The sequence below is a fragment of the Notamacropus eugenii genome, chromosome 3, assembly GCF_028372415.1.
Source record: "Notamacropus eugenii isolate mMacEug1 chromosome 3, mMacEug1.pri_v2, whole genome shotgun sequence".
NCBI lineage: Eukaryota > Metazoa > Chordata > Mammalia > Diprotodontia > Macropodidae > Notamacropus > Notamacropus eugenii.
Window position 1 is genome coordinate 397,865,929 of NC_092874.1, and position 25,413 is coordinate 397,891,341.

At 40.3% G+C, this 25,413-nt stretch overlaps 1 protein-coding gene across 1 annotated transcript; it reads left to right on the top strand.

Annotated features, from left to right (window-relative positions):
- The first annotated feature begins 2,093 nt into the window (after window positions 1-2,093).
- On the top strand, window positions 2,094-11,123 carry CRYM (crystallin mu). Its single transcript, XM_072597916.1, has 8 exons — window positions 2,094-2,407; window positions 2,936-3,089; window positions 4,665-4,727; window positions 6,166-6,267; window positions 7,679-7,862; window positions 9,372-9,493; window positions 9,988-10,072; window positions 10,810-11,123. Exons 1-8 carry the CDS (start codon window positions 2,238-2,240, stop codon window positions 10,872-10,874), a joined length of 945 nt encoding a protein of 314 aa, XP_072454017.1. The 5' UTR covers window positions 2,094-2,237; the 3' UTR covers window positions 10,875-11,123.
- Window positions 11,124-25,413: the final 14,290 nt, after the last annotated feature.

Below are 25,413 nucleotides of genomic sequence, written 5' to 3' on the forward strand. Positions count from 1 at the left end.
TCTTCAGACTCCTCTAACTGTTGGTTATGGGGCTCTCTGACACAACCTTATTTAATGATTTTTAGAGACATCCTCTTATCTTATTCCTTGTGCTTAAAATTGAACTTCTTTTTGTCCCAGACTAGTTTGCTTTTCCAGAGTTTTCTATTAATGCTATTATCACTCTCTGAGTCACTCAGGTTTGATTACCTTTAATGGAACTACTCACTCCCCACATCCACTAAATCACCAATATCTATTGTTTCTGCCTTTGCAAGGTCTCCTAAAACTTATTCCTTTCTTATCATTCTCAAGCTCTTTATTCCAAGTCTTATGATACTAGAAACAGCATTGCCTGGTGGATGGAGAGCTAGTTGGCCTTGCAACCAAAAAGATGTGGTTTTAGATCTTTCCTCTAACACATACTGGTTGTATGACCCTAGGCAAGTCACTTAATCACTCAGTTCCCTAGGCTCCTCTCTAAAATTATAAATAGCAAGATGGTGTTGTCCCAAACTGACAGAAGGAGTTTCATTATCCAGGGAGTTCCCCATACCAATGAAATCACAAGCTCAGTCTCACTCCCATCATCTTAAATATAGTGGCCTCCCTACCTCCATTTCCACTCCCTCCAATCCATTCTGCACACAGACACCAGATTAAGGCCATCAATATTTCTCCACTGATGACAAAAAAAAAGACTGAACTCCTTCATTGCCCTAGTTTGACTTTTCTAGCCTTATTGCCCTCCTGTTTCCTTACATTAACCCTCCATTATACATAAATGGTCTCTTCACTGTTCCTTGAACATATGTTGTGTTTTCTCAGTTCTATGCTTTCCTAAATCTGGAAGGTCCTTTCATCTTTTGTCTGCTTATCAAAATTTTACCCAAAATGAGGGGCTTGAAAAGAATTTTTACCCAACCTTTTAGACCCAATTCATATCTTGCCTCCCTGATCCCTCCAGCTCACAAAAGTTTTGTCCTTGAACTTCAGAGTAGTTTTACAATCTGTGTATTTGGCACTTAGCATTTACTGACTTGCATCTCCTCAACTCCCTTGTGAGTTCCTTGAAGACTGGGGCATTTCTTATACCTCTTTGTATCCCTTGGCATCTGACCCACCCTCAGTGAACATTTGCTGATGAATTGATTGTATTTGTCCTTAAGTAAGCCAGTTTAAGTTTAAAGTGGATGCCTGCCTGGTTCTACATTTAAGAATTTAGGAAACAAGCTTGTGACTTTTTTAATCAGTCATCCATTATTTTATAGATATCAGTTGTGTATATTTTCTTTTGTTCCTAAGTGGAAAACGAATTTCTTCTCATCTAGTTCTAGAAAATAAGATGAAAGGAAAGGTATTCTAATGTTCAGAGGAACTTCCAGACTGTAAGAATCCAAAAAAGGATCATTAAAGACACCAAGGGGGTAGTTATAAATGCACATATTCCAAGTGGTGTTGAAATATGTCTTTGTTCTGGAGAGTAGATTTTTAGTATGATCAGACCCCTTCAGTCAGTGCCCAGAGGCTATGTGCTTTAAGGGCAGTGTTTTGTTATTAAAGGTGGTGGTCACCCAGGGAGAAATTTTGAAACCCAAAATAATTCCCAGCTCTGAGATCTGGGTAGACCTTGATGGAAGGCCCTGGGAGCCCCAGTGGACTGAACAGAAAACAAAATGTTTTTAAATGGCACTCTGTCTCCTTTCATCTAGGGCTCTCCTACCAGTAGGTAGCAATTAAGACCTGGAAGAATCTCCCCACCAATCGCCAACATCTCTCAGTCTCCCCTACCGCTGCCACAGCTCCACTCTCCACCCTCTAGTTTTCCCAGACTTGGAGTAAGATAAGAGATGGGAAGGAATGATTGTAAAAACGCTTTGCAAATCTCCTTTTAAAGAATACGGCTGATGATAATTACAGGGTTTAAAACTTGGACCCAAAGACCTTATTTCCGAAGCTATCAAAAGCCCAGTCTGGACGAGTCAATAATCACTGCGGGCACATCCCACCCAGAGTGTGCATTGGCGGGGCGGTGGAGGGGCGGGGTTTGTGCCGGCTCCAAGGGCCCCCAGGGCAAGGCTGTAGCCAATAGGCGTCTCTGCTGGGCTGCCAGTCTCTCTATATAGGGATTGTTGGGCTGGCTGCTGCTCAGTGTCGCTGATCAGCCGAAGCGGTCCTGCCGGAATCGCGGGAGCTGGCAGCGGACAGCCGGCAGCAGGCTGCGGACAGCGGGCGGCGGACAGCCGGCAGCGGGCGCCATGAGTTGGAGTCCGGCTTTCCTGAGGTCCGAGGATGTGGAGCGGTACCTGGGCAGCTCCAGCATCCTGTTACCAGCCCTGGAAAAGGCGCTGGCCAACTTTTCTAGCGGCTCGGAGGGAGGAGTCGTGCAGCCAGTTCGCACCGTGATACCTGTGGCGAAACACCAAGGGTAAGGGGAGAGGGGAGAGGCTGAGGAGAAAGAAAGGGTGTGTGGGTGGGTCGAGGGAGAGGAGAGACTAAGAAAAGAGAAACACGGGAAAAAAGGAGGAAATGATAAGGGAGACCCAGAGAGGATGGGGGAAGTCTCTAAGAATAAAGGGAAAGGCAGAAAAGAAAAGGACTTAGGATCACAGATCCTAAAGCAGAAAACCCCAGCGGCCATCGAGTCCATTTTGCAGATGAGGACATTAAAGCCCAGGTGAGTGAAATGATTTGCCCGAGGTCACACTTGTAGGTAGAGTCAGAGGTGGGATTTTAACCCAGGTCTTCTGATACCGACAAGAAATGGGCAGAAGGTAGTACCCGGGTAGGAATCCAAAAAGGGAGGAACACCAAGGGAAAGTACGTTGGAGTAGCCACCTGGGGAGCAGAATCGTGCTGAAAGTGGCGGGAGAAGAAATTCCCTTATGGGAAAGTGAAAAAGGGCTGGAAATGTCTCTGCACATCTAAACTGCTGTCTGGCTTCATCTCCTTGTAGCTTCCTGGGTATCATGCCTGTCTACAGCGCTAGTGAAGATGCGCTTACCACCAAGCTAGTAACCTTCTATGAGGGAATGAGCCCCACTTCCACTGCTCCCTCACATCAGACCACAGTGCTTTTCTTTGACCCCAGCAATGGCTCTCTACTCTCGGTAAGTATGGGCTCCTTTGAAGGAGAAAGGAAGGGTGGGGATAAGGAAGTCTTTGTGAAACTTCTTGGTTGGTTGGCCTAGGATCCAAGGTTAGAAGGAATGAATGAAAACCAGAGCAGTTGTGATGGTGTCAGAGTGTAAGTGACAGTGACTGTCTAATACAAGCACAATTGTGTGTTTGTTTTTCTAAGGATGTGTGTAAAAAACAGTAAATCAGTGGATGTAACTGAAGGACAATTATATCAATAAGAAAGACTGTATGCCTATGAGACTGGGTGACTGAGACCATCTGTTAAGATGAGTGGCTCCTGCTAATTCAGGAGCCCAAAATTTACTTTTCTGGGAGATACTCCCTCATTTCAAATAGACAAGTAGGTTGTCTTATCTGGAAATGAGGAGGCCACAAAAGGGGACCCCTCAAGCTTTGGCTCTTACAGTTTCCTTTTATATGACCTCATGAGTCATATCTGAGATTTCTTTAAATGTATTCTCCTTAATACCAATTTACATATTTATGCCCTCTTCGTTCCCTTAAATTTTTAGTTATCTGAATTAGGCCCCTATTACTTGGAATAAGTTAGGAGGTTGAGTACCAGGGTAGATACAGATGTGTCTTGAATTCTACTTCCACAATGACTCACATCTCATCTGTTCCAATCGTTTCACTCAAAGGTCCAAGCCCATACCACCTCTCTTAGTTTTCCTAACTGGTGTCCCTGCATCTAGTTCCTTCTTCCTCAGATCCATTCTTTACACAGTCACCAAATACATATTCTTAAAATATTCATTCTTAAAATATCTGACAATGTTGTTCCCTGGCTTAGAAATCTTCAGTGCCTTCCCATTGCCTCTGGCATAAAATAGAAATTGTTCAGCCTCATTTCTAAAGCTGTTTGTAATCTCCATATTCAGATTTATTTTATATTACTCCCCTTGCCTATTTTCCCATTCAGTCAAACTGGACTACTAGCTATTTCCTCCAAGTAGACTCTCAATCTCCCTTACACAGGCATGCTTGGTATGTATTCCCTCTCCTACCTCAACTGTTAAAATTTCCAGCTTCCTTCAAGACATGACTCAAATGCCAATTGATTCCCCCTACCCAGTTGTTAAGGGTTTTTTCCCTCTCAAATCATCTTGTATTTGTTTTTCTGTGTTCATATTGTATCCACATAGTGGGTTTCAAACTTCTTGAGGACAGAGACTGTGTCCTTTTTGGTTTTGTATCTCCAGTGTCTTGGACATCATAGGTACTTTAGGTTTATCTAACTGAATGGAAAAAAAGAGGGATTTTTTCTTTTACATTATTGTATGTATCTAGCTCTTATTTACCCTGGAAGAATAGAAATGAGGTCCAGGTAAAGTCTCAAAGCCTTTTTGTGAATATCAAGGGATCGTTTTGGATCCTCAAAGGCCTGCCTAGTTCAGTGACTCAAGAACTATATGACAAAGGCTAGGTCCTAAGGAATGAAAGTTTCTTGACTAGGGTAGAGGAAAGCAAAAAAGTTTTCTGATACACATAGTATCTCTAAATTCTGGGTGCTACTCATTCCACTTGTCAATCTTTTCCCAAAGATCATGGATGGAAACATAATTACTGCAAAGAGGACAGCTGCTGTGTCAGCTATTGCAACCAAGGTAAGACTTGCTTCTGATGACAAGTTTTATAGTCAAGTTGTGTGTGGTGGGAGAAGGGTTTCTATCACTAATTTACTTGATACATAAGACCCAAGACTTGGTAAGATGAATAAGACTGAGCAAGGCATCTAAGGCATAAAAGGCAAAGAAAACAAGTGGAATGTTAGACTAGTCAGAGCCAAGACGGACAATAGTTTGGTTTCCCAAACTGGAGATAAAGATCACCTGTGTAAGAGAGAAGGAATATCAGAAAGAGTGTCACTTTAGGGAACAGAAGGAGAAACTGAGGAGTTGAAGACTCTAGAACCTTTTAAGTCCATTGGAGCCATGCAAGAGAAATAATACACTGAGAGGTGGGGGGAAGGGAGAAATAAAAGGCTTAACCTCCAGAAAACTTGGGAAATCAGTGGGAGGAGTAAAAGGAACAGGTGTATATTTTATAAATGTGTTAAAATTGCATTTGGCTCTGGGCCTATGGGGAAGGGAACTGAGGGATTACTGTCGTGGAACACAGTAATTGTATATGAAATGAGATAACCATGGCATCCACCTTGGTAAACTGGTTATTAATTACATACAAACTCACTTTAGTGTTGAATAAATGGGGGATTGTTCTGAGACTTTTCCAAGGTTTTGGATGGGAGATAACTTAAAATACATGTGCTAGTGCTTGGCTAACCTTGTTACAGGACTAGCATTTTGCATTGTATAGCACTTCTATTTTTCAATGCAGATTTCAATCTGAAGAAAACTTCTCCTTGAAGCGTTTCTCCCCACCTTCCTTTTTGGTTTGACAATTTTTTGGGGGGAGGATGGTGGGGAACTCAGAATCCATCTGACTCTGTGGTACCTTTGGGTAACAGCCTGGGATAGGTGATCCCAAATATTCTCTACCTAAGACAACCACTTATCTCAGGAAATTCTTGATTTTATACATTGACATACCCTCCTCCACACATCCCCCCACACATCCCCCCACACACACACACACCCTGATGCCTAGAAGTATTCTTTATCCTCTTTCTTTCATTGGATCAAAGAAAGTCACCGAATCATGCCATAATAGGATCATAGATCTAGAGATGAAGGGACCTCAGAGGCCATAATGACTGGCATTCTTACAAGCCCAACAGAGGGCAGAGGAAACAATTGAGACCCCTGGTGATGGGAAGAGTGTGGGTTTTAGAAGCTGTCATGGGCTTTATTAAATTATATGTTTTGAGCATGTAGATGATGTTAGCACACCCACTATTCAGATAGGAAAAGTGAGGCACAAAGTGATGGTTTCCAGTTTTCTTGAGTACATGGGTTATGCAGAGATAGGTATCACACCACCTGATTTGCATCCCAGATGTCTCTTCTCTCTCTAATATGCTACAGGGAAGTAGTCTTTGCACAAGTAACTCTCCATTGGCCATTCTTCCTTTTTACCCAACAGTTTCTAAAACCCCCTTCAAGTGAAGTTTTGTGCATACTTGGTGCTGGTGTCCAGGCCTACAGTCATTATGAAATCTTCAAAGAGCAATTCTCTTTTAAAGAGGTAAGGTAGAATTGAAAGAAATTGACTTTCTTAACCTTTTTTTGTCTCATGGGTCCCTGAGACAGCCCTGTACATAAAATTACAAAGGAAACCACTGGAATACAGTTATCAAATTTTTTTTTAAAGGGTAACAATAGTGGCAAGAATGTATATGATGCTTTAAGATTTGCAAAGTGCATTACAGCTCCTTCATAGGTTGTGCTATGCAGTTCCTTTATTGAGTGCCCAGCTCATGTGCCTAGGCCTGTGATGATGACCCAAGAGAATTGCAAAGCATTGTCCCTTCTCTAGAAAAGCCTGACTGGGGAGGTGAGAATTGTGCAAAGTAAAGGATTTGAGAACAGTACAAAATAGGCTATAATCAAATGCTAAATTCAAATGGTAAATGTAGACTAGAAATGACAAATTTCTGACTTCCTTTGAAGTAGCAGAAAGGGATGCCCTTTTTAAAATGAGTAATACATTTGCATTTCGTTGTTTAGTCGTTTTTCAATTGTGTCCAACTTTTCATGATCCCATTTGGGATTTTCTTGGAAAGGATACTGGTGTGGTTTGCCATTTCCTTCTCCAGCTCATTTTGCAGATGAGGAACCTGAGGCAAAGAGGGTTAAGTGATTGCCCAGGGTCATGCATCTAGTAAATATCTGAAGCCAGATTTTAACTCGGGTCTTCCTGATTCCAGGCCTGGCACTCCATCCACTGTGCCACCAAACTGCCCCAGCGTTTATATAGCACTTTAAAATTTTCAAAGCATCTTACATGTGTTATCTCATTTGATCCTTACAATAACCCTGTGAGGTAAGTGTCTTTTAATGTATGAGGAAAAATGAGGCTTGACAGAGATTATGATTTACCCAGGGCCATACAGCTAGAAAGTGTCTGAGATAGGATTTGAACTCAGGTCTTCCTGACTCCAGATCCAGTGGAATTATACTATTTCTCCACCCTAGATTGTTTATTTTATCAAATACCTATTTGCCTTACAGAGTGATCCCATCTACTCTGTGATTCTCTTGTATGTAGTAATAAAAACAATAACAATGTTTAATCTGTGCCAGACCCACTATGTTTAAGTGCTTTACAATCATTACCTCATTTCATCCTCACAGCAACCTTGGGAAGTAGGTGCTATTAATATCCCCATTTTACAGTTGAGGAAACTGAAGCAAACAGAGGTTAAGTGGCTTGCCTGGTGAGCCCTATTAGTGCCTGAGGCCAAATTTGAACTCAGATCTGTGCCCACTTAGTGTTGATTTGTATGTTACCCCTCCCCATTAGAATGTAAGCAATTTAGACAACCATATCCCCTGCCTCCTCTGCAGGAAGCACTGTTCTCTAACCGCCCTTGGAATTTGTACAATTGCCAGAAAGTGTGACTGTTTATAATTCCCCCTTGCCACCCTGGTTAAAGGTCCGGATATGGAATCGAACCAAGAAGAATGCTGAGAAGTTTGCTCAGACAGTGAAGGGGGATGTGCGAGTCTGCTCATCTGTCCAGGAGGCAGTGACAGGCGCAGATGTGATCATCACTGTCACCATGGCAACAAAACCCATTTTATTTGGAGAATGGGTGAAGCCAGGAGCCCATATCAATGGTAAGCAACCTGGCTGAGATCCTTAGCTTTTAAAACAGGATATAAATATTGTTCCTGCTGGACTAGGGGAGGGATAAAAGGGGTTGGGGTTGATAAGTACCATAAATACTCTTGCCACATAGTTTATTGAGTCACTAATATTTGAATGACAAAGCACCAAAAACTTAACCCACTGCGTGCAGGGCCAACTCCTGACCATGAACACTACCAGCAAAATGAAAACATTGCAACAAGCTAGGCAAGAGAAGGCTTGAAACCAAAATCCAAACAACCCTTCAAGGTTAGGTGAGAGCAAAGGGGCTAGACATAGGAGTAATATCAAGGATCATTTGTTCCAGGTTCAGGCATATAAAGAGATGGTATTTTGAAACTAGGTCCCAAACCGGGACATTAATTTAGAGCATGGATTCTTAACCTTTTTTGTTAAACTGTGTCTTGTTAACCACAACACACAGGACCCTTTTGGTAGTCTGGTGAAGCCCATGGGGGTCTTTTTTCCTAATAATGTTTCTTGGCTTCATTCATATTTGAAAGAAAGGCTAAATATCAGTTACATGTTAGTGAAAATAAAGATATTTTTTCCTCATCCAAATTCATGTCCCCCTCCCCCTCACCCCTGAAATATACCCATGGACTCCAGGTTAGGAGCACCTGATTTAGAGGTCAAAAGGAGAGGTAATAAGCAAACACCAGGAACTAAAGGTCTACCTCAGCTCTTAAGATTTGGATTGTTCATCTGTGTGGGGTAGGGCAGATAGAGAGCAGATATGTAGGCAGTCATTTTTAAAGTGGTCTGGCAGCAGATAATATGGACCTGCTCATAGACAGACAAACCATCAGAGGCAAACCCAGTAACCTGGAGAACTGGGGACACAGAGTAGAAACCTAGACACTGGGAGTTATGGGGGTATAGGGCAGAAGCCATAAGAATGCCTTATGAGGCATTAGGAAAGACCAGGCACAGGGAGGCCTGACAGGATGGGGCAGAACAGAAACTCAGACCTTGGGAGGGCTGAGGGGCACAGCACAGAAGCTCAGACAAGGATATGTAAAAGAGAAATATAGTTATTGGCAAACCTGAAAACAGAATAACACCCCAGCCACTGAGGTGCCAAAGTCAGAGGAAAACAAAAACAGGCTACAGGCTACTGAGCTGCAGAGAACTGATTGGCCCAAGGCTCCTAACATTCCCCTTACCTGAAGATGAGATAAGTACCTGTAGTGGGGCTGAACCTAATTCGTCAAGGGCTGATGTAATCCTTATGCTGGAATTCCAAGAATGCAATGGGAAAGAGAATGAATTCTCTGATCAAGAAATTTTTCTCAAGTCCACATGCCCCCTATTTTGTTCATATTCCTAGGCCTCAGCAAGAAAATCATTGCTTTCTCACATCCTCTGTACTCAGGCTGTTAATATGTTTGTGTTTCTGGGGCTGGAGTCTCACCAAGGGTTCTGTTTTGCTGTTTGTTGTTTGGTATTTTTGTTGTTGTGGCTGTTGCTGCTATTAGCTGTTGGAGCCAGTAGACCTGACTGGAGAGAACTAGATGATGAAATTATGAAGAATTGTGTGCTATACGTAGATTCTCGTGAGGCAGCCCTCAAGGAGTCTGGAGATGTCATACTGTCTGGGGTAAAGTTCTTTCTTTTGTTGTTGAACTTTGAGTGTCCCTGATTTTCCAAGATGTATGGGATGTTCAGGAGAACTAGCACCTGTGGTGTGATGGCTTGACAAGCTCCTTTCAAGGCTGCTTATCCACCTTTGGTGTCCACCTGATTCACCCAACTCTCACCCATGGCTCCAAAGAACCATAATCAGCATGCTCAGCAGCCATACCCTGGTAAACCATCTTTGCAGACAAGCTAAACCAGATTTAAGAGTAACCAGCAGTGAGTTAGGGGGATGTCTACCCCCAAGCATGTGAAGACTTCTCCCGGCAAAATGGTCAGATGAGAACAATTTGTTCCAATAGCCATGTTATGGAGGAGTCTAGACTAGCTTGGTGTGAGAATTGAAGATTCTTTCCCCTCCATCTCCTCAATGAACATGGAACAGCCAAATTCTGGTTTAGAATGCCACTTCCACCAATGCAGACCTACCTTCATCAATGTGTGTTTATGTCATAGGCTGAGATCTTTGCAGAGCTGGGAGAAGTGGTGAAGGGAGTGAAGCCAGCCCACCGTGAGAAAACTACAGTGTTCAAATCCTTAGGTAAGAGTCATCACCCCTTGAATACAAATTACATTTCTATTCATATTTTGTATTTACATTTATATACAGTTATATTTGTATAACTAAAAATATGGTGGCTTGTCCAGTGGTGGAAATGGAAATGAGTCCTCTGGTAACTGGAGCTATTTATAATAAATGTATATGATATTTGTTAAAAAGAAATTAATACAGTTGCATTATTTATATACTAGAGGGGCCCAGAAGGGCATATGCTTTTAAGAAGGGGATTTAAGGTAAGTGGCAAATTTCCAGGCCAAGAATGCATTTAATGCATCCATCATCATCCTTAGACACTTATTAGCTTATGTGACCTTAGAGAATTCACCTAACCTTGGTTAAGTGCCTCAATTTTTTCATCTGTAAAATGGAAATAATAATAGCCTGAAAGAATGTGTTGGATTTCAGGTGACTGATACTTCCTTTGTGGGCATATTGAAAAATTAAATTCTCTAACTCATACCACATAATAAATCCAGTGGCCAATAAAAGGTGACTGCCAGAATAATCAGGTGAAATATTCATTCCCAAACCTCCCCAGTCTTGACCTAGTCAATGACAGTATGTTTCCTTCATCTTGTCATTTCTCATTGATTTTATTTAGTAGGAATATCAGAAATCTGCCATAATCACTTGGCCTTCAGAAAATAGGGTTGAGTCTGGGTTATTTCAAGGAAATAGAATAGGTCAAAAATGACTTGGATTTTTGTCTATTCCAGGAATGGCGGTGGAAGATGCAGTTGCTGCCAAACTGGTCTATGATTCTTGGTCATCTGGTAAATGAAGCCAAGGAAGTAGCCTTGAAATGCTTCAACATTAAGACCTATTCTTGCTAGTCATCTCCCATAGTTTCTCAGGGGAGAATACTCTTTTGTACTTAGTATCATCTGCCTCAAAAACTAAACTGTTTGTGGTTTAAAAAAAAAAATGACAGTATTGTGTATTTCCTTTCCTCTATCTTATCATAGTATTCTTTGTCCATAGATACTACTACCTTTGCATTTCCCTTAAATAAACAGTTTGCCAGTCTTCACTTGCTTGCTACATTTCTTATCTGTGGAAGTCATGTGAGCCAAATGTTTGTTTTTCCTTTTGGAAGGTGGCTGGGGGCAAAGGTCCACAATGACACAGAGATTTTCCCAATGAAAGCATCATAGAACCACAAACACTAAAGACTTAAGGAATAATCTTTCCATATTTATCATGTTAGATGATAAAACTTTAAAGCTTCACATGAAGAACAAAATCATGGTGGGGGAGAGTAGCATTTGATTTTTCTTTGTTTTTTTAAAGGAACCTTATGATAATATGCATAGCCTTATCTGGGGAGGCAGCATGATATGGTAGAAAGAATGCTGGTTTTGGAGTCAGAGATTTGGGTTCAAAATTTGACTCTGACATGACCCACATGATTGTGTGCAACTTGTTTAACCTCTCTGGGCATTAGTTTTCTTATCTGTAAAATGGGTGAGTTGGACTACATGCCATTTAAAGTCCTTTTCAGTTCTAAATCTAAGAGTCTATGATCAGTTTTGCTTAGAATGAGCAATTTTTTTTAAGGGTTCAGAGTTTAAAATCAGTGCTAATAAGTTCTGAAAATTCATTTAATCTGAAATTTTTTTTCACCCTTCTCACAGTCACTCATGTCGTAGCAATAATGCAACAAACACATGGTATTCTGTTATTTTTCTGTGAGGCTTGGGGCAGTCTTCTTGACCATATGGCAAGTCATTTAACTTGTGTTAAATGTGTTATACTTAGAGTTTAAACCTGTGTTTGAAGTGGAGATAATAATACTCATATTACCTACCTCACAAGGTTATTAGAGCAAGTGCTTTACAATGAATTGTAGAGTCAGTCTGCCTTTTGATCAATCAATAAGTACTTATTAAGTGCCTACTATCTGCCAGGCCCTATACTAGCCTCTAAGGATACGAAGTCAAAAATGAAACCAGTTCTAATCCTTAAAGAGCTTATATTCTAATAGAGGAGAAAATATGCACAGCTATAAGCATATATGCAAAAATTGACATAAGGTACCTGTAGGTGGGATGGCATTATCAGCTCAGTTGGCTGGTATCCTTCCTTCCAAGAGGATCAAAATGACATCACTATATTAGAGTCAAGTAACAACGTGTCAAACTGTGGCTGATCAGACCAGTACAAGCTCAGAATGCTCTATCACAGGTCTGGTACGAATAATCCATGTGAACATTTGGAGTTGATTCTCTAAATTTGCTCATCTCACATTTCTTTTGAGCTACTTCAGTTCTGCTTTGCTCATAAGGCACTGCACCTTCTCTGATAAGGGCATGCCATGCGAGGTGGTCCTGTGGCAGTATCCCCTATGTCATAAAATCAATTCCAAAGTTCTCCAGAAGGACCTTCAGAATGTCCTCATATTGCTCTTTCTGACTACCATGTAAGTGCTTTCCCTGTGTGGGTTCTCCATAAAATAGTCTTTCTGGTAAGTGTACATGAGGCATTCAAACAACTTGGCCAGCCCTTGGAGTTTCACTCTCCGAAATACAGTTTGAATGCTTGGCAGTTTAGTTTGAGAAAAGATCTCAGCATCTGGTATCTTATCCTGCCAGATGATCTTCAGAATCATCCTAAGACAATCAATTCAGTTTCCTGGCATGGCACTGGTATACTGTCCAGGTTTCATAGGCATACAATAATGAGATCAGCACCATAGCATTTTAGACTTTCAGTTTGGTAGGCAGTCTAATACCTCTTCTCTCCCATACTTTCCCAAACACTGAGCTAGCTCTGGCAGTCAACCCCATTATCAGTGTCTACATCCCTGGAAAATATATTGCCAAGGTAATTGAATTTATCCACAACACTCAAAACTTCTCTATTTGCTGTAACTAATGATTCCATGTATAGATGGTGTGGTGGTGGCTGATGGAGAACTTGTGTTTTCTTGGTGTTAATTGTTAGGCCAAAATTAGTACAAGAAGCAGAGAAACAATGTATACTTTGCTGCATCTCAGTCTCACAGGCTGCACTGAATGTACAATCATCTACAAACAGAAAATCATGCACCAACATTCCCTCTACTTTGGTCTTGAGTTGTAGCTTTTTCAAGTTGAAGAATTTACTATCGATGCAGTTGTGACCTTGATGCCTTGTTCATCCTCATTGAAGGCATTTGACAACATGACTGAAAATATTATGCTAAAAAGCATAGGAGTAAGCACATAGCCTTGTTTCACTCCATTGGTAACTGGAAAAGCACGAGAGCACTGTCCATTGTCCAGAACCCAGACAACATGTTATCATGAAATTGATGTACAGTACTGATGAACTTCTTTGGGCAATCAAATTTTGACATAATTTTCCATAAGCCCTCATTACTGACAGTATCAAAGGTCTTGGTCAGATCTACAAAGGTTTTGTATAGACCTCTGTTCTGCTCCTGGCATTTCCCCTGGAGTTGTCAGGCAGCAAACACCATATCAACCATTCCTCAGCCCTTTCTGAAGCCTCACTGGCTCTCAGGTAGATAACTATCTTCCATGAAGGATCAGCCTATTAAAGAGGACTCTTCCTGCTAAAAATGATTAAGAGAGAGGAATACCCCCTGCCCATGATTGTCACAGGACAATCTATTTCCTTTACCTTTATAGGGATAAAAATGGAGGTATCCTTGAGTTCCAGGGGGATAATCATCTCTTGTCATATAACCCAGAAAATTTCAGTCAGTTTTTAAATGAGTAATGGATCCCCAACCTTGTAAATCTCACTTGGAATAGAATCAGCACCAGGTGCTTTGCCACACAAAAGGAGCCTAATGGCATTCAAAACCTCTCCTTCAGTTGGAAATTTGAGAGGGAAGGAGTTCAACTTCAGGTAAATGGTCAATTGCTTCAGCAACAATTGATGGCAGTCTGTTGAGAACTCTGTGGAAGTGTTCAGCCGATATCCCTAGGATTGTGCCCTCATCAGCAATCAATGTGGCTCCATCAGTACTGACTAGTTGAGATGCACATAGGTCTTTGTCCCATAAAGAGACTTTAAGGCATCATAAAAGTGTTTTGGATTCTTACTATCTGCATAAAACTGAATTTCATTTGCCTTCTTACTGAGTTAAGAATTCTGCATCTCATCTTCACTTATACTTTATTTTTGATGGAATTAAATACTGACTTCTTAGAGATGGATGAACTATCCTGCTGGTAAACCCTCTGGAGTTCTTGTGTTTCATTCATTAGCTTCTGAATTTCTTCATCATTTTTGTCAAACCAGCCTTGATGTTTGTGAGTGTTTCTGACCCAGATGAGTAAATGCAGTGCTGTACACCAAATTTTTGAAATATTTCAAATATTTCTTTCCTGCTCCATTGTTGCAAACTGTGTGTTGGCTCAACTTTCCTTCCAGGTTAGCAACAAACTGTTCCCACTCAGAGAAGCACTCTAATCTGCTGACATTAATTCTTCTAGTAGTCATTTTGCCTTGTGGCTGCCATTTTTTTTTAATGCAAATATTTAGCTTGGAGAGGATAAGTCTACGATCAGTCCAGCACTCTGTCACCCAGAACTATAAGCTTGTCCTCTTTTGGCACCTTGATAAATGTCTCCACATCTTCCTAAAATTTTTCTTTGACCTCATCAGGGTTCGTCATAGTGGGAGCATAGGCACTGATGATGGCGGACTGTGTTTTCTTTCAAGTGGCAATCACATTGTCCTGAATCTGTCATTCATTCCTTTCGGTAGGCATACAAGCTTGTTGACTAGATTTGTTTTGATTGCAAAACCTGTATCAGCTTCACAGTGCTCCCCTTCATTGTGGCCACTCCAGAAAAATATGTATCCAGATCCTACTTCAGTAAGCTGGCCTTCATTTGACATCCTTGTTTCACCCAGGGATGTTATTTAGATGTGATACCTGCTGAGTTCTCTTGCAACAAGAGCTGTTCATCTTTTCAGGTCTACTAGATTTTGTGTTGTCTGTAAGTGTGCCAACATTCCATGTACTGATGGTGAATGGAATCATCTTTGCAGGTGTTTTTGTACATTTTTTTTTGTATTTCGACCATGGGGTGGGATCCCCATTTACTGCAGTAATCAGGCCAGGGTTGGGTAAGCAGACAATTTTTAGAGCATTTTTTCTAGCTCCTTTATCAGACCAGGAGTTGAGCAGTATGATCTTTAAAAAGCTGTTCAGACACCCAGGAGGCTACTGAATCCCACTGCTGCTTCCAGTAAGAAGATGACCCTATGGTCTGGGCTGCCTGTGTTCAGAGTCGTGACGACAGCTCCCAGTGTATCTGTACCTGATGCTTTGTCACTTGCCTGTTACCACAGGACTTTGTCACTTGCCTGTCACCACAGGACAGGTAAAAATGGTGAAATGATGTGTCTATAAGTGTGCAAACATTCCACGTACTGGGAATTGGAGAGATTAATTGATTTGTACAACACCACACAGGTAGTATAAGCAGCAAAACTGGAATATGAACTCAGATCTTCAAACACCACAACTAGGGTTCTTTCTAATACATATTGTACCAGAAGAAAGCTGGGAAAGGACACACAGTAAAGAAGACGGAGAGAAGATAAACTGAGACATGATAATTTCACCTTCAGCTGGGCTGGGACAAGTAGATATTGGGTAAGTAGGTGTCACAGTATAGAGTACTGGACCTGAAGTGAGGAAGAGTCATCTTTCTGAGTTCAAATCACGCCTCATCACCTCTCACTTAGATAATTGAAATGGACTCCTAATTGATCTGCCTGCCTTCAGTTTCTTCCCACTATATTCTGTCCTTCACTCAGATACCAAAATGATTTTTCTTAAGTGCAGATGTGACTATGATACCCCCTTACTCAGTAAACTCCCATGTCTCTCTGTTGCCTCTAGGATGAAATATTAATTCCTCTTTTTAGCTGTTAAAGCCCTTCACAGGGGCATCTCGATGACACAGTAAATAGAGCACAACCCTGGAGTCAGGAGGACCTGAGTCCAAATCTGACCTCAGACACTAACTGTGTGACCCTAGGCAAGTCAACTTAACACTGATTGCCTCAAAAAAAACCCAAAAAAACCCTTCACACACTGGCTTCAATCTATTTTTTCCAACTTTGTTGAATATCATTCCCTTTGCCATGCTCTGAAATTCATACAAACTGTCCTCTGTGTTCCTCACCCACATTGCTCTACCTCCTTTTTCCATTCCTTTGCACTGTCTTCTCTAATGTACTCACTCTTTTCTCACCTCTGCCTTAAAGACTCCCTCTTTAAGACACAACTTAAACACCACAGTCTTCTTACATGAAGATTTTTCTGATTCCTCTGCTAATGCCCTTTCTTGCTAATTACCTGGTGTGTTTTTATTTATTCTCTCCAGATTTATTCAATATATACTTGTATATTCTTTGAATTTGTATCTCCAGCAGCTAACACAATGCCCACTAGGTACATAATTAGTGCTTATTAACTGACTGATTGAGTTGGGAATGTGATCATGCTGTGTATTTGAAGATTAATTTGGCAGCTGTTTAAAGATTATATTGGAGAAGGAAGAGACTAGAGCCAGGGAAACTAGTTATTAAGTCATTAAAGTAGCCCAGAGGGGAAATAATGAGGACTTGAACTAGGATTCCTTATCTCCAGTACAGTAATACTTCTATTAGATTAAACCTTTCCTGGAAAATAAACACTTTTTCAAAGTCTGCATTGTTTTTGTGCATTTAAATCTGCATAAATCTTGTGAATCACAGCTATCTCTTTTTCAATTGCATAATTAAAATACCTCAGTTGTTGTTCAGTTGTATCTCACTCATAGTGACCCCATTTGGGTTTTTCTTGACAAAAATACTAGAGTGGTTTGCCATTTCCTTCTCCAGATCATTTTACAAATGAGGAAGCTGAGGCAAATAGGGTTAAGGAAATTACCTAAGGTCACACAGCTAGTAAATAAATGTCTGAGGCCTGATTTGAACTCAGAAAGATGAATCTTCCTCACTTCAGGTCCAGTACTCTATACTGTGACACCTAGTTACCCAATATCTACTTATCTCAGCCCAGTTGAAGGTGAAATTATGAAGTCTCAATTTGTCTTCTCTCCTTCTTCTTTACTGTGTGTCCTTTCCCAGTTTTCTTCTGGTACAATATGTATTAGAAAGAACCCTAGATGTGGTATTTGAAGATCTGAGTTCATATTCCAGTTCTGCTGCTTGTACTACCTGTGTGGTGTTGTACAAATCAATTAATCTGTCCAATCCTCATTTCCTTCCTCTGTTAAGTGAAGGCTTACATTAGATAATCTCTAAGATCACTTAACATTATACAATCTACCCCCTTCAACAAAACAAGGGAGGAACTGATTAGCAGTCATTATACTTGCTTTGAATTATTTGAATTAATTGCAATTAAATTAATTGAAATATTTGGAAGGGATTGGGAGAAGGAGTCAGAAGGTATGGTCAATAACTCCCAAGTTCCTTTTTAGAGAACTTGCCCAAAAAATACTTCATTGAAATTTCTGGAGCTGCTGAAGATGAGAGATTTCTTCCCTGGTTTCTTCCAGAATCTGAAACCTGCTTTGCTTATAGTCTGACAGGTCCCCCTCTTCTAGTTCTTCCTCCTGTGTTTATTTCCCTACTTGAACACAGGTTGCATTTTTTCCCTCACATCTCCTAATTCAAACATTGCTCAGAAGCCCTCCATTTTTTTCTCTGAACATCCCTAACCAGCAAGAATTAATCATGAAACACCATAGGAATAAAAGGAGGAAAGGGAGGGTTTCAGAAGAAGCTGGGAAGATTTATATGAACTGATGCAAAGTGAAGTGAGCAGAACCAGAAGAACATTGTATGCACTAACAGCAATATTTTATGATGATCAACTGTGAAAGACTTAGCTACTCTGATCAATATATTGATCCACAACAATTCCAAAGGACTGAGGATCTCCAGAGAAAGAACTGATGAGCTCTGAGTGAAAATTAAAGCATATTTTTTCATTTTATTTTTCTTGCTTTTTTTGGCAACGTGTCTAATATGGAAATATATATTTTTGCATGACTTTAAAAAAGGATACATACTTAGAATGGAAGAGAGAAAAATATAAAAAGAGACACCATCCCCCAATAAAAAGAAAGAAAAAACTAAACAATAAACACTTTTCTTACTTTCCAAGCAACAATTGCAAAGTATGCAAAAATTATAGGGAAGAAAGTTTGTGAGTGCTCTTGCCCTACTTCTCACACCAACTTTTTAGTCTGGCCTTGGAAACCTATGTTAGCATGCTGATGTTATCTAGGGCAAAATAAAGAATTTTTTGCAACTTTCTCTGGGCCATTAAGTGGCACAATGAATAGAGCACCTTGCCTGGAGTCAGGAAGACCTGAATTGAAATCTGATCTCAGACAAGTCGCTTATTCCTGTTGGCCTTAGTTTCTCACCTGTAAAATGAGCTGGAGAAGGAAATAGCAAACCACTCCAGTATCTTTCCCAAGAAAACTCCAAATGAGGCCACAAAGCGATGGAGATGACTGAAAAGACTGGACAACCACAAAATACAGCCTGTTCAATGATTGAACCTCAGAGCTTAGGATAAAAAAAGCATTACCTATCAGCAGCAGAACTACCAAGTACAAAAGTTTTCCACCATGGCTTTTCACGATGATGTGGATACAAAAGTACCCTAACGGTTAATAACAAAGGTTGCTTTTTCAGTACCTTGTGGGTCACCTCCCGAGCTTGAGAGCACCCTAAAGTCTCTCCCCCTTACCTTGAGATACCATAAAACTTCCCTCTTATCCTGGAACATAAAATTTCCCCATCTCCCTTATCTTGTGTCATCCATCTTCCTTGTCCTGTCCCTAAATCTCCAATCCCCAATGGAAACCCTAAAAATTACATCATCATCCTACAGGCTGTATAGCTTTCTGTTTATATGTCTGGTTCTTTCCTATATCAGTGCCTTTGTTTGACTCCTTACTAAGGTCTCAGGTCCATATACTTTTGCTTCAATAAAGCTCCCACTGGCTACAGAGAAGGTCTAAGTGAGTTCTTTCGAATCTGAACCAGCTCTCCCAACTCTGACCTCAACAATGACATGAACCAAAACTGAAAAGATGTCAGTATCTTTTGACATAAGAGAAGGAAAGCCTGATGGTTTCCTACTAATAGCGTAGGAACAAGACATAGCTTTGGGGCAGTTTCTTGGCTCCATGCTCATTTTCTTCTCTTCTATGACTATGGCTTATGTCTGAAGTATGGGGGTACTCTATGCATGACAAACTCAATTTAGGGAAAAGAATATGATGTGGGTTAGAAAGGAGGGGGAGTGAGACCCCTGCAAAGACCAGAATACAGGGGTAGGTCACCAGGAATGAATTCGCAGACTCAAGTATTCTTGAGGTCAAGGTTAAGGTTTATTACACTTTTCAGCAAACAAGAATTCTTAGGGAACCTGCAACTTTAGAGGGGTACAGGTAAAGTTTATATAGGACATTCTATAGTAAACCATGTGCCAAATATGCTAACTAGGTGATTCAGGGTGGGATTAGGGAGTGATTAAGAAGTGGTTAGTTCTTAAAGGAACATATACTTTTGGTATCTACTGGGCAGGTATTTTACCCAGAGTTCATCAGGAAATAGTCCAAGGTGGGGTTACGTGGAGGTGTGGTTCTAGGCCTGAAACATCACTACATCAACTAGCAGTTAGGACTGACTAAGGAATACCAGGCTACTCTCATCAATGTCTTGTTAGACAAGATAAATGTAAGGGAGCATACATATGTCTAAGTCTAGGATACGTATCCTAGACTCACTAATCAATGAGTAGTAAATGTCGATATGACCCAGTACACAGCCAGCTCAGCCTGTACTCAGCCAGTACACAATTGGTTCAGGCTAATAAGTTCTATAGGGGTAGCTGACTGCTGTAGCAGGAAGGGAGATAACAATTGTTGCTGGGGCAGGTTGTGTCCTTGGGCTGGGGAGAAACTGCCTGAGACAGTGTTTTGAAACTAGAGAGAAATGTGATTTTAGAACTGGGGTCCAAGCACATGCTCCCAAGCACCCCACCAGATTCACCAAACTGTTTCAAAATAAGCTGTTTAATATGAATAAAACGGGTTTATACTGCTCTTAGGCAGGCAACCTAAGGAATCACATAGGTAGCTAGTTTAATAATTCAATAATTAGATCTTGTTCTGGTTCTGTACCCACCATGCTAAAGCAAGAGCACTGTGGTTGCTGATCCTACTGGTACCTTACTCTACCAGCCTATGCTGAGGTGATTGTTGCCTTCCCACGCCAAGGTTTAACTCTAACACCCTAGGCAGGGGAAGAACATTTCTACTGATTTGTATTTCCATGGCTGGAGCTTTACTTTGCCCTATTAAGAAAGGGTAAATGATATAGCCCTGTGCCCAGGCCTCACTCTGACCCCTTTTGCTAGGCAGAAACACAAAACCCATTCAAAACAAAACAAAAGACCCAGACTCCTCTAGACTAGTATATGCATTCTATCTCCCATGTGAGAATAGTAGCCTTTTCTGCCAATGTGGGGGAGGGCACCTGAGTCCTGATCTCTATAGAAGTCCAGAGAGACAGACAGACAGGTAGACAGACAAACAGGGAGGCAGAGAGGCAGAGAGACAGAAAGAGGCAGACAGATAGACAGAGACTGAAACAGAGAGTGAATACTCTTTGTCCTCAGCAATTCAACAATTGGCCCATGTGTACATATTTCCAATTCCAGTAAGGTCTCTGAGTACCAGGAAGAATTAAGCAATATTTTTTCAAGTGACTCTCAACAAAATCCATGTGGCAGAATTTGGGACTCCATTTTTAAAAAATGTTAAAATTATATTTACACATAATTGGGAAAAATATTATATAGAAAAAATTTAAGTGGGGGTGGAGTCCATATGACACAATTCTCAATGACCTCCTGAATGTCATTAAAAAGTTCCAATCAATTTCTTTAGCAGTTTTTCAGATTATCTCAAAATTATAGTCTTAGGGTAGAAAGGATAGGCCCTGACCCAGATAGTCCTACCAGCTGGTGGCCCTAGAAACCACTATAATCCCTGCTCCCCCCAACCCATGCACACACACGTACATGAAATTATATAAATTCAACCACCAGCAGTTAGCTGTACTTTTCTTCAGGGTACAGTATTAATGCCACAGGATATATTTATAATGTTCTCTCCTTTTTGTGGCTTTTTTTTTTGGAGGGGGGAAGGCAAGATAATTGGGGTTAAGTGACTTGCCCAAGGTCATACAGCTAGTAAGTGTGTCAAGTGTCTGAGGCCGAATTTGAACTCAGGTCCTCCTAACTTCAGGGCTAGTACTCTACTCACTGTGCCACCTAGCCACCCCTGTTCTCTCTTTTTGAATGGCCATTGTTCTCTGTCTAATCTCCTAGGACTGAGAGAGATGGGTGCAACATATGGTAAGCACCTACTATTTCTTGAGGCAAAAGCACTATCAGAAATATAGAGGTCAATGTAGGTTCACTTTCCTCTGCCCTGTTCACCCCTAACTTTGATGAGCTCATTTCATTCCACTCTTGCATAACTCCATCAATGATTCTGGGCTAGGCTCAACTTAGGTCAGTACCTTTGTGGTTCAAATTCTATTGGAATATTATACACTAATAGGTTATTCAATTGTTAACAAAAGGAGATTTGCTTAGTCATGGTGAGGGGAGGTTATTCAACAGAGTTGAGGATTAACTGTCCTAAATGAAGCTTCCCTTCCCAATTGTCCATCATGGGCAACCAGTCAACACTGAGTTTGAGGCTGGAGGTGTTCGTGGTTATTTTGTACACAGGAGACCAGGAAATGATGTCCGTAGCCAAAGCTTCTAATCCCTTGAAACAATCAAACCTCAAGGACAATTTCAATAAGGAGAAACTATTGTAACTGAGATGGAGAGTTAGGATACTTCTCCCACCACACATAGGTTACCTAGTTCAGCCCTTGAATACTATACAACATATAAGGACAAATCTGGAAATACCATTTGCCAAGTTCCAACATTTCTGAAACCAGGAAAGCCCCCCTCTTTTAGTCTGCTTTTCCATAAAAATTCTTCCATAAATTCCCTGTCTCTTACACCAATACATATTACTTTGTGACCATGAAAGTACTACATGATAACTTCAGACATATGGATCAAGAGAGAACTGCAAAGGTAGAAACAGGTTCTACCGGCCTAAGATGGTGGCAAGTACAATTAAGAAGTATGAGACCTGTGTTTGATATATCCAAAGAAAAGTGCTAGCAAATCATGCTGTATATTCAGAGAACGGAGACACAAATCTTTTGAACTTGTCTGCATTGACTTTTTATCTCTGGAAAGAGGTAGTAAGAAGTTAAGTCATATCTTAGTGATGACTTATGATTTTACCATGTATATACAATATAGGATAAGAGTTTCAAGTGATGAAGATACTATATGTTGTAATCCTTGCCTTGAATGAGGACCCCAGTTCAGACAGAAATGAACCTACAGTCAATACTTCTTCTGTCTAGAATTTCAATTGTAGAGCCTCCTAAATTACAAAAATAATTCATGGAGTCTGAAAATTATGATGATCAGTTTGGGCCCCTATTAGATCATGTTTAGCAATGAAAGCCTATAGATCCAATGACACTGATGAGGAGGAGGAGGCAATAATAATAATATCTAATATTTATATAGTTCCTACAATGCACCAGGCACTGAGATAGGCCAAGAGTTTTACAAATATTATTTCACTGGATCTTCACAACAATTCTAGGAGGTAGGTACTATTATTATCCCCGTTAGACAGTTGAGAAAACAGAAGAAACAGAGGTTAAATTACTTGTCCAGCATCACATAGCTAGTTGGTATCTGAGACAAGAATCGAACTCAGGTTTTCTTGACTCCTGGTCCAGCTCTCTATTAACTGGTATCTATCATATTATCAACTATTTCAGGAATGGGGATGGGGGGCAGTACTCAAGTAAATAAATCATTAAAGAATCAGACCCATTCAACCAATAATCATTCTAATATTGTTACAAGTAAAACTGAAGAAATGACTGCACATGTAGTCAGATGACAATGACAATGTTTGCTCATGTAACAGATGCCTTACATGTATGGTTTATATGCACTGATATGTATTGATACAAATATTAATTACTACCTGTTTCTGAGTTATGCTTCTATTTTGTTATTTTACTCTTTCCATTTATTTGCTTATTACTAGCATCATGAATGTCCTGTAGCTACATCTATTAATTATACACTTTTTGCTGCTTATTTATTTGCATATAAGTAATATTAATGCTCACTTCTAGATGCCATAATGGATAGCACATTGGGCTTGGAATCAGGAAGACCATAGTTCAAATCTGACCTCAGACACTTAACAGCTGTGTGATCCTGGACAAGTCACTTAATCCCATTTTGCCTTAGTTCCTTAACTGTTAAATGGGGATATAATGAAGAAGGAAATGGCAAACCACTCCAATATCTTTGCCAAGAAAATCCTGTGGACAAGTCCATGGAGTCACAGAGTTGGACACAACTGAACAACACTGCTGTTGTTAATATAGCTTTGGTTTGTTTTTATATTTTTATTGATAATGTGTATTTGCTTCTGTACTATGGACATTGAAGCTGTTCATCCTGCGTTTTCAATGAGTGTCAATAACATCTCAACTTGCCTACTAATTGGATTTAAGTGAGACAGAGCTGACAAAGCCATCAGCCTCATTCTCTTCCAGAGTCATCAAAGTTCAGTGGCAAGGTAAAAGTCAGAATGCCTGGTGATGACAACCTAAGCATCTTTGATGCTTGACCAAGCTCTAAGTGCTCCACAGCACCTGCTTCAACTGTGTTCATGGCCATTAGAACAAATTGTTCTTATGTGGTCACTCCACTAGGGAAAGTCTTCACATGTTTAGGGAAGATATTCCTCTAATTCACCACCAGGTTGGAGGCCTGCCAGTTACCTTTAAACTGGTTTAGCCTATCTGCTGAGGTGGTTTTACCAGGCATGTGCTACAGGTTCTTGGAGCCATAGTTGAGAGTTGGGGGACAGCAAAGGTAGATGAGCAGCCCCCAAAATGGCTTGACAAGCCTTCATGCCTGAGGTGCTAGTCCTTCTGGAAGACCTTGTATACCCCAGACACATAAGTACTATCATAATGTATACATGTCATATCCTCTGTATTAATTTAGTCATTGAAGCAGATTATCAAACAATGTTTTACCTTGTGTTGTACTAGAAATTCTAAGAGCCTGTATTCTGACCAAAACATCAATTAGTAGTGCTAACAATCACCAATAAATGGGTCAATGGCCTCTCAAGAAGAAAAGACAAATGATTTTACAGAAGTATATTTATGAAATTAATACATATTCATGACATTAATGACTATTTATAGAAATAAGGAAGCATAAAAAGAATAGAGAAGTAGGTCAATTTGCAAAACTGAACTGCGGACATGTTGTGGGGGGTGTTAGAGGGCATTATCATCATCAATTTGTCTATCTGATTGGCTATAGCATTATAGTTACAACCGATAGCACGGAATTATTGGGCCAACCGAAAGGAGAGGAATATGGTTCAGAGACTTAAAGAATGGGGAACTTGGACAACCATTGTCTGAGAAACTGGCTATTTCAGTTCAGCTCTGCAGGAGCTCAGCTCTGTGAAATGAGGAACTTAATCTCTTACTACAATAATTATAAATTTTTTAATCTAAAACTGTGTTAATCAGACTTTATACGGTAAAGTAAATCAACAGCATCATCCATATTAACTTAATTAAGAATTGTTCCTTTCAGTTGTGTGATGTCAAATACATGTAATGTCCATGTAAATTCAGTATGTACGTACAATAATTCCTTGTGATGTTGAGATAATCAGTCTTGTTATTGTAAATATTGATATTGATATTTAATGTTTGTGAAATATAGTTGCAGATGTCATATATACTACAACTGATTGTACCAGGGACTATACTCACACACGCACGCACACACACACACATGCATGCACACACACACACACACACACACACACACATTATCCAAAATGCTTGAACTCAAAGAAATAGAGATTTATTAGAAATTATAATAAATTACATGGGGGTTATAGTTCAGGCTATTCATGGTGGCCAAATACTGAAGATGAAGCTTAAATACTTTGATTATATAAAGAGAAGACAGGACTCTTTGGAAAAGATTCTGAAGTTGGGAAAGATTGAAGGCAAAAGGAAAAGGGGACTGCTGAGGATGAGAGGAATAGATAGTACTACAGAAACAAGGAACATGAACTTAGACTTTGAGAATAGAATAGAAGGACCTGAAG

What these genes read in the sequence shown, in the direction of transcription:
- CRYM (XM_072597916.1), top strand. Translation starts at nt 2,238, where the DNA reads ATGAGTTGGAGTCCGGCTTTCCTGAGGTCCGAGGATGTGGAGCGGTAC. An exon ending in GCAATGGCTCTCTACTCTCG is followed by an intron (nt 3,090 to 4,664) that starts GTAAGTATGGGC and finishes CTTTTCCCAAAG; the next exon opens with ATCATGGATGGAAACATAAT. An exon ending in AGCAATTCTCTTTTAAAGAG is followed by an intron (nt 6,268 to 7,678) that starts GTAAGGTAGAAT and finishes CCCTGGTTAAAG; the next exon opens with GTCCGGATATGGAATCGAAC.